This window comes from Calidris pugnax, unplaced genomic scaffold (assembly GCF_001431845.1).
Source record: "Calidris pugnax isolate Ruff unplaced genomic scaffold, ASM143184v1 scaffold24, whole genome shotgun sequence".
Taxonomy (NCBI): Eukaryota; Metazoa; Chordata; class Aves; order Charadriiformes; family Scolopacidae; genus Calidris; species Calidris pugnax.
Genome location: NW_015090922.1, coordinates 27,752,031 through 27,761,467, shown reverse-complemented (window position 1 = coordinate 27,761,467; position 9,437 = coordinate 27,752,031). Strand labels below are relative to the sequence as shown.

The 9,437-nt window shown below is 43.2% G+C and overlaps 2 protein-coding genes across 2 annotated transcripts in view; one reads left to right on the top strand and one right to left on the bottom strand.

Moving 5' to 3' along the window:
- Window positions 1–1,131: 1,131 nt before the first annotated feature.
- Window positions 1,132–8,615, bottom strand: PSMB1 (proteasome subunit beta 1). Its single transcript, XM_014950629.1, has 6 exons — window positions 8,395–8,615; window positions 7,229–7,336; window positions 5,691–5,772; window positions 5,125–5,254; window positions 2,813–2,919; window positions 1,132–1,412 (listed from the first exon to the last, which is right to left on the bottom strand). Exons 1-6 carry the CDS (start codon window positions 8,505–8,507, stop codon window positions 1,227–1,229), a joined length of 726 nt encoding a protein of 241 aa, XP_014806115.1. The 5' UTR covers window positions 8,508–8,615; the 3' UTR covers window positions 1,132–1,226.
- A 219-nt stretch (window positions 8,616–8,834) lies between these two features.
- TBP (TATA-box binding protein) overlaps window positions 8,835–9,437 on the top strand; it is a 10,917-nt gene continuing 10,314 nt past the window's right edge. Inside the window, exon 1 of the mRNA XM_014950628.1 lies at window positions 8,835–8,954. The gene's annotated coding sequence lies outside the window, so the exon portion shown is untranslated. The remainder of the gene's footprint in view (window positions 8,955–9,437) is intronic.

Genomic DNA, 9,437 nt, shown 5'->3' with positions numbered 1-9,437 from the left:
ATATGCCACCTCAAGCAACAAGGGAGGTTGTTCAGCCTGGAGAAAAGGCTGTTTCCTCTTGTCCTATCTGTTGTCCTATCCTTGCTGCAACCGAGGGAGGTTTAAATTGGATATTAGGAAAAATTTCTTACCTGGAAGGGTTGTCAAGCATTGGAACAGGCTGCCCAGGGAAGTGGTTGAGTCACCATCCCTGGAGGTATTTAAGACGTGTAGATGTGGTGCTGAGGGACATGGTTTAGTGGTGGACCCGGCAATATGAGCTTAACAGTTGGACTTGTTGATCTTAAAGGTCTCTTCCAACCTAAATTATTTTATGATTCTCTATGTCCTTTTCTAAGTAGCTACAGACTGTGAAAGGATTCCTAGGCAAGTGAATATTATTTTGCCCTTGATGATGCAGCTCTGCTTTCAGAAGGTCCCACTACTCAAGCCAATTTCCAGGAGCATGATAGAACACATCAGACAAAGAGTCTACACTTGATGCAATCTCACAAGAATTGAAAGTAGTAGTAGGGCTAACAAACCCTCTCGAGGTTAACAAGCACTCAGGAATCTCCATACTAAGTTATTTCCCACCAGGAGCCAGAAAAAGATGCTGCTTCGGGTTTTGGACATGAAGCAAATAGAAACAAGCAGAAGTGAGCCCAGATGCAGAGTCCAGGACTAAGCTCTGAAAGATGACATTTAACATTCTTCGCTCTTACAACAGAGAAATCGGTGTCAGGTGACTCATATTTATATAGTCTTTGTAAATAAGTATGGGGAGGTCAAATGCCAGGACAGCGTGTGAGAAAGAGAAAGGAGAAGGCAGGAAAAGCAAGATGTGAAGTGTTGACAAGGCAGCACAAAACAACAAATGCTTCTCTCACTAAACCAAGGCTGAACTGAAAGTATTACCAGAAAAGTCTGAACCTACATTTCAATCAGTTTACACTTCTCCATGCTGTAGCATAAGGGATTGCAAGAATGTCAGTAAATTGACATTCTGGGTTGATCAATAGATTAAGAGGATATGAACCAAACTGAGTCTTAACACTTCACCCTTACCATGAACTGCTCTTGCTCTGGTAAAGAGCGTTTTCTAAGAAGCACTACCACTTCTAACAAAGACAGAAAATATTCAGCATTACAGTAGTTGAACATACTGAAAAAATTTAATAAGACAAATGCCTTCTCAATACAGGTAAATTGTACAACACAGATTACATGTTTATAACTGGACTGAATTAGTCTTTTCGTAATTGGACAGTTTCCTCCTTAATTCCATCTTTTGTGACAACGCAAATCTTAAGTGCATCCCCCGTGTACACGTCTCTCTCAGCAGCAGAAATAAAGACATCTTTAACCAGCTGCAAAGCCTTTTCCAGGGTCAGAGGTACATGTTCCACATTTTGCATGTTCTTGAAGCCAATCTAAGGAAAGATGAAAATGCATTTTAAAGGAAGTATGTTCCATCTAGCATGAAAGCTGTTTCAGTTTCTGAATGAGCACATTTACACAACTTAAAAAGAAGAAATGGCTGGTTTGGCTTAGAAACCCAAAGCTGGCAAAGGTATTCCTCCACACATTTTACAGCTGCATGATCAGAACTTTGCCAATGCTGATCCTCTTACAAAAGAAACTAGAAGCAGATCCAGTTTAAGCAAGCACAGCTGCTCCTACCCATTCAGCATATACAAGATCGCAATGAACATTCAGATTTGATATAATTTTTCAGAAACTTCACTGAGTCAGCAGTATCAGAACTGCACACAAGCCTTTTCTCTAGTCATTCTGTAGTTACAAACATTTCTTAAAATCAAGTATTCCTAAATGTACCTAGAATTAAAAAACAGTCTACATTGGAACATAACAGGTCCTATCAAATAGCATATTTTAGCTGATAAACCTAAGTGTCCACTTAAGCATCAGAACTAAAAAAGGAAGGAGGAGAGTCACTTGCTACACCTCCAACTCAGAAACAATAAAAAGCAACTTATCACAACTTTGTTTCTACAGAAGGTATTCTATTTTCTGCAGTTACTGAAGTTCAAAACTAGGTCAAAGCTGAGAAACTGGAGTTGTTTTAAAAAAGTAAATGTTCTACTCATTTCTCAGCTGATAAGAACGAAGAGTGCTTACTGCTTTTTAAGCACAGAGTTGTGTTGAAATCAGGCTCAACCGACTAGACAATATCAACACCAATATCTGAGAATAAAATGAGTACAACATGATTTAGTATTTCTCTTATTCAACAATAATAGCTTCAATTAAATATGAAAATATTAAAATATTTTAGACAAATTTGAGTAAGTTTCCAGCAGTTTTCTGTAAGAACATTGCTAGAAAATGGTGTCTGAGTCGTACAAAACTTAAGGTTTTTAAACAAGTGCAGGTTAAGAGATAAAATGTATTATATACACCTACTAATTCTACTTTAATTTAGTATTCTTTCATGCTAAGTAACAGGCATGATGTTATCAGCTAGTGGAAAAAAAAAAAAAAAATCAGCTTCTTTGGGAAACATAATTCCCCAAATAAAATATTTACCTCTATTTTAAACAGACAGTCCACTCTTCATAGCATATTAAAACCCAAACAGATTCTAAAGCAAAGCTTTCTGATTTCTCCCCAGAAGATAAAGCCACAAAATTTATAGATTTATAGATTAACAGTCCTACCTGTAATACATTTAAAACTTCTCTCAAAAGTATTATTCCCCAAATGTAAAGCTGTATTAATTTGAATGCCACAAATGTTTACTGAGATCATAAAAAAGAAGGAAAGAAAAAAAAAAAAGAGAGAGGAAAAAAAAAAAAGAGACCTATTTTACCTGATTGTCAAGCAAGGGCTGCAGCATGGCACTTGCTGATCCACCTGCTTTGAAAGAATCTCTCTGGTATGAGCCTACTGGATCAAAGCTATATACTGCTCCCTTCCCTGGGGGAGGAAAAAAAAAGGTTGTAATCGCAATCCAGAAAGATCTGAATACTGATAAGCATTTACGTAAGAAATTAACACTCTCTTTAAGCAGTCTCTGAAGTACCACAGATCCCAGCAAACCTTCAAACCTTTACCAAATAATCATGCGGTATGTTCAGACAAAGCTTTGTACAATAGGCTCACTACGGTTGATCCTATATGCAAGGTTACCTTCAATATTTAAGCTATAACTATGTTCTAACAGATGTTTTCTACAGTACTTACCACAGAAAGAGTGCTGATGCAGAATAATCAATGCAGGAGAATGTGCTAAAGCGCAGTGCTGCACAAAGAGCTCTGCTGGTTCTAAAGCTAGCACAAAGAGGCAGTTTAGCCATCGTTCTTCATCAACTACCTCCAGACATCCTGCTTGCACCCCTCTGCATTGCCTTCCCAGATCCAGGAATAATGCTCTGGCCTCTTACGCACGTTCCCTCTGGGGTCAGGCCAGGTTGTGCAAAGCTTTTTAGCTTGCGCTGACATCAGAGATGCAGAGACACTGAACCTCTGAAGCACCAGCATTTGATGAGGACATACCAGTCAAAACGCAGCAGTTGGCCATGCTCATCCTTTCTGCTCAGGCAGACTGCACCTGATTTAATAAACTGGCCGGTTGTCCTGGCTTGAGCGACACAGTATTAATTTTTCTTTCAGTAACTTTACTTTTCAGTAAGGTCTCTTCTAATGCTTGGGAAAATCGCATCTTTAGAAGACTCTAGTATCTGAATTAGTGAAAATATTTACTTCAGAGCCAGCTGTGGTATGCGGGTTTCAAGGTCTCAGTGTTTTCGAGCTCACCAGGTGCAGGGATGAGGAGAAGTGAGACCCGGGCACTTGACCCAAGCTGGCCAACAGGATTATTTCATACTGTGAGCGTCACATTCAATATAAATTAGAAAGTTTGCTGAGTAGTATCTCTCTTCTCTGCTGGCCATGATCCTGAGAACTTCTTGCCCTGGTGCCAGACCCCTGAGGCCTTCCCTTCCTCCTGAAGCCGTAGCGCTCGCAGTGTCTGACATTTGCTGTTGGGAGTGCACAGCTTCCTGCAGATCAAATGGGCTGAGTATAATCCTGTATATTTTATACTGGTTCTGGGATCAACACTGGTTATTTAGTACTATTAATGTTTATTATTTAGTCTTATTCTATTAAATCTGTTTATATTTTAACCATCAGATTTCCTTGTTTTTTCCCCGATTCCCCTTCCCAGGTGGGGAGGGGTCATTAGGTGAAATAATAATTGTCTAAACAACAATAAACCATTGTGGGTTCTTCAAACCATAACATCAGTGCACTTGGCAGCACAGCACAGGCAGCGGAGCGGCCCTCAGAAAGCTCACAGAGATCTGGATAGTAACACTAAATCAGCACAACTCCCATGCATGCAGACCTGCACTCTCATTCTTATCAGCCCCTTCATCATCTGAGATTTACCATTCCACAGGGCAGACTAATCCCTTCCCAGACTCCACGTATCGCAGACGTGCCTTAGCGAGACTGGGAAAGCAGTATAACTTAATGGTAACAACAAACTGTGGGGAATTATCCAAATAAGACCACCTCTGAGCTCCTGCTCAAAGCCACAAAACACAGCATTTTAGCAACTCGACCAAATCATTCTACAAGAGCCCAGGAAGTCCTGTACACTAAACTACAGCTTCCATGTAGAAATCATGATTTTCATTAGAGATTAGTAAACATTTTAAAAATCTCTTTGTAGAAACATATCTCTGGAGTAAACCTGTCTATTTAATAACCTCTACCACACTGACAGGCTGGAGTAAAATATATGCAAATTTACTGCTAACATCTCCTTTAAAGACACAATTAAGAATTCCAGCAAAGCTGTTATAAAGTGTTCCAGTCTGGAGTGAAGTATGAGAGGTAAGCAACACTAGCAGATTTCACTTGTAATAAAATAATTACAATATAGTTTTTAGACTTTCATACCTTCAGAAATGGAAGATCAAGTTAGTAGTGGAAACTAGGAATGCACAATATGCATTTGACTATATAAGCCCCATAATGCCTAAAGGGAAGTGTTTGGAATAGGAAGGCAAACTTTGTTGTTCCATCAGTACACCTGAGATGTAAAAGACAGTTCTTGACCTACAGAAATCAGAAACTTAGCCTCTCTTTTCTTCTTTTTGTTTGAAGTCTTACCTTCTTCATCAAGTCCACCGATTATGTTGTAAACGTAGTAAGGAAAGAAACGTCGAGAATACAGAATTGTAGAGAGCATTGCTGCAATAGCCCCAGTAGTCATGGTCTTGTTATTGGAATGCTTGTACATCTGCAAGTGGTACCACATGTCCAAGAAGAAAGTCAAACACTGAACTTTACATTCCATCAGAACTACACTTTCTGTAACCTCACTACAGAAACATCTGATGCTGAGCAAGATTATTAGCTAGCATGATTACTGAAAACACACTGGTCTAAAAGTAAAGCCTTCTTACAAGCCAAAAATTAACATTTCTCCAAAGTTTTGCAAAGAACAGATGTTGCCTCATTAACATTATCTTCTCCAGCTCTTCCATTCTTTAAATTTGTGATGTTACACTTAGAACACAGCATCAATTTCCCCTGCCTGACCTTCCACTAGCAATAGAGTTGTCATACAAACACTTGAAAAACAGCAAAAATTGTATTTAAAACATACCATAGTATCACATTTGCGACCACTAATGAGAATTTAAGTTTGTAAATACAGTAAGATAGATAGCTACCTTTAATCTTGCTTCAATAATTTTAGTAAGGGTAAGGCAGTCACCATGGAAACCAGTGCATCCAATGACCGTTTGTGCTGTCCTGTAAAACGCAAAATTTTGTTAAGATTTTAGATTCAGCATGAACTACACCACTTTCTTAGGCAGTAGATTATTATGAAAACACCAAATGTATTTTCAGTTTCTCTAACACTATCAGAAACAGTTGTTTAAAATGTAGTAACAAATATTTTGTATACAAACATAACCGCAACCTACATCTTGGAGAGGACTCATTAAGTGCGGGACCATGCAGATGTCTTTCTTCAATCCACTGACTTCCACAGCAAGACTGACAAAAACAAATTCTTAATTTCTTCATGCACCCCTAACTCTAGCTATTATTCAGTCTTGCTAGAGGATCTGTTCTGAGACGGGGAGCCTGCTACATCCTATCACTCAGCCCAGTTTTACTCCATCTGGGCAGAGGACTGTGTTAAGATTGTACCGTGGCAATGTAACCCTCATGGTGTAGGTGGTTTCCTGTGTCAGCACAACGGAAGTTGTCTGGCTGCAGATGCCTCGTAGAAACTTAGCTCTCTGCCCAGTTTCGAAACATTTCATGAACATACACGTTTGAAATTTAAATTCTAGAAATTGGTGAGAATCTACAAACATTCACACTTACTTACAGATTAACACCAAGCAGCCAATCAGAAAAGAATTTAAGTTGAAACCTTCTCTCAGCCTGCCACTAGAATTACACAAAGCCATCACGTGCAGTATGCAGAGCATACCACAGTAACTTCCATTTGGACAGTATTAGAGTCAAAGGTACAGTGAGGAGTTAGCCAGGAGAAATTTAAGTTGATACGATCTTGTGTCATCAATAAAAATTATAAAAACAAACAAAACAAAACATAAAGAAAAATACTGTTGAAATAGCTGATGGCAGCCTACTAGGTAAACACCTGCTACACTCAAAACAATGTAAACAATATGTATTTTTAAACCAAGGGGATACTATTTAGGTGAATCAATATAAGCATAAAATCAGCATAAAAAAATGCCACAATGGAACTACTGACAAGTTTACCTCTCCTAAAACAAACACCTTCCCAAAGTGCCAGATGGTTAACTAGAAAGACACAGTACAACTGGCAGCAGTGGGTACACTTGTCTACCAACACCATGTGTCCTGACAAAGCTGAATGTGTTACCACAGGGTAAGGTTTTGCTACAGCTAAGGAAAAAAAAATTCCTCTGACTATCCAGCCAAAAACTCACCTAGCTTACATTAAATCTTGTATCATGATAAAAATATTCTGTTATTAGCTCACTTCAAGAGCATGCAACAGGAAATCTGGCTGTATATACAACACCACATCACATCTTGCATCACAGCAAGAGTCACCATGACTCCAAAATCAGTTCTGTAACTATCCTTTTCTTCTGATAATTCTGCTTAAAGAAAGCGATAGGTCATTCCAGGCAGGTGACACGCTCATCAATGCAAAAGATCTTCCATCTGTATCAATTCTTACAAGATCTGGACTTACAGTTTGTAGCATTTTGGACTGTCCCGGCAGTGAATGGCGTAACCTTCGCTCAGCCGTGTGTCGGAGGCAACGATAGAAAAGTCTTCTCCAGCAATCGCCAACACAGTCCTTAAAGAAAAGCATTCATATAATCATAACTCTTAGTACAAATATTTTCTTAGGCAACAGAGAAACAGTCTAGATGTACTTCTATATCCAGACTCACACTTTGTTTAGCATCTCACACTCCTTGCTGTGCTTCCCCACTATGCACATCCCTATGTGTGACTTCTGACTGGAGGAAGAAGATACTAGACACACTGAAGAAAATATATGTACATGATTCTCCACTTTTGACTAAAAACTGTATGGAAACTTGGTAAAACAGAGTTTCTATACAATGCAAGAACCAGACTCAACAGACTAGCAATTTTAGATGCCCCCTAACAAAACATTCACCCTTCTAAAATAGTTTGGCTCTCCAAGCAAAACCACTCCAGCCAACTACAAAGCATCAGTATCATTATACCTAAACTATCATAACTTTTTTAATCGGATGTTATCCTATGTTATTGACTTCCAAATAACTAGCTTTGTGACTATGATATGTGTGCTACCATTAAGTAACAAACATAGGTCCTTTAAAGAACGCTTAGGCATTATAAATAAAAACATCTGTAAGTAACACTATCCTGGCCAGATGCTGTCAGTACAAGTGTCTGCAAAACGTGACCTTCCTTGAACAGTTATGACAGAGTAACTTTCAACCCAGTTACAGGTTTAAAAGCTGGTAATATGACCATTACATGAGCTTCCAGAGCCACTATAAAGGAACAACCCCGCGGGGCACAGAAGGTGCTTATTTTGAACCCTAAGAGTTCGGGGAGCCCGAGCGTGCCAAAAAACCACACGGACATGCAAGAACATCCCGAAGAGCGGGATGCTCAGCCCAGGGCCGGGCCGAGCTCAGGGCCAGGCCGCGCTGCCCCCCTTTCCCTACACAGAGGCGTTTGCAAGGAGAGACAACCCCTCACAGAGTGCCTGGGGAGGGGGGGAGAAGGAGAAGAGGGAGCGGGGGGAAGGCAGAGAGTAAGACAAGGAAGCCCCAGACCCCACCGCCACTCTCCTCAGGGCCCCCTCCTCCGGGAACAGCGTGCCGGACCCCCCCCCACCCCGCGAGTCCTCACCCTCCGTTGAAGGTGTAGGGCGAGAAGCGGCACTGGACGGGAGCGCCCAGCCCATAGCCCAGCTCATAACCCAGCTCGGGCCTGGACTCCGCGTAACCAGCAGCGGACAACATCCCGGCGGCCCAGCTCGGTGCTGTCTCACGGCAAAATGGCGGCACCGGAGCCGGAAGTGGCGATCCGCCGCTCTAGGAGGGCAGCGGCCCCTTCGTCTCGTCTGCTCTGGAGGACGCCGGGCGGCACCGGGAAGGGGGCGGTGGCGCCGGGATGCCCGCGTACCCGCGGCCGTTGGGAGCGGCGGTTGCCGGTGCCACCGCCCCACCACCCCCCGCCGGTGGCGGGCGGGCTGCCGGCTCTGCCTGTGCCTGGCCCCGCAGGGCCTTCCCCAGCCTCAGCGCTCCCCCCCGCGCAACGTCGGGCAGCGGTTCTTGCCCGGTCCAAACAGTCAGCCCCATCTTCTGAGCCGCGGGAGCAAGCAGGTCGATAGCGGCTGTGGTGAGGTGATCAGAGACCCCCTTGTGTTTGGTGGGACATGGGGTGCGGTGCCAGGCACCTCAGCACAGGTAGAGACATAGACTCGTAGAACGGTTTGGGTTGGAAGGCACCTTAAATACCACCTAGTTCCAGCCCCCCTGCCATGGGCAGGGACACCTCCCACTAGAGCAGGTTGCTCAAAGCCCCATCCAGCCTGGTCTTGAACACTTCCAGGGATGGGGCCTGTATGAGAGAAGCGGGAAGGGCGGGGGTAGAAGTGCCAGGGGCGCAGGGAGATGCAGGGGATGCTCTAGAGAAGAGGCGTGTCCCGCCGTTCGGGAAGAAAAGCCGCTGCGGCCGCGGTGTCCGCGGGAGCTGTGCAGGGGTGGCGCTGGCACCGCGGGCTGCGCGGCTCCCTGCGGCAACCGGCGGCGATGGGTACAGCTCCAACAGCCTCCCAGCGCAGCGGGCTGTGGCTGGGCCCGGCGCAGGAGCCACGCCTTGCCAGCGCCGAGCGCTGCGGGCGAACAACGGGCCCCGGCAACCTCCCGACTGGAGGCTCCGCAGCCCCG

What these genes read in the sequence shown, in the direction of transcription:
- PSMB1 (XM_014950629.1), bottom strand. Translation starts at nt 8,507, where the DNA reads ATGTTGTCCGCTGCTGGTTACGCGGAGTCCAGGCCCGAGCTGGGTTAT. An exon ending in CCCTACACCTTCAACGGAGG is followed by an intron (nt 7,337 to 8,394) that starts GTGAGGACTCGC and finishes CTTTTCTTTAAG; the next exon opens with GACTGTGTTGGCGATTGCTG. An exon ending in CGGTGGACTTGATGAAGAAG is followed by an intron (nt 2,920 to 5,124) that starts GTAAGACTTCAA and finishes TTCCTCCCCCAG; the next exon opens with GGAAGGGAGCAGTATATAGC.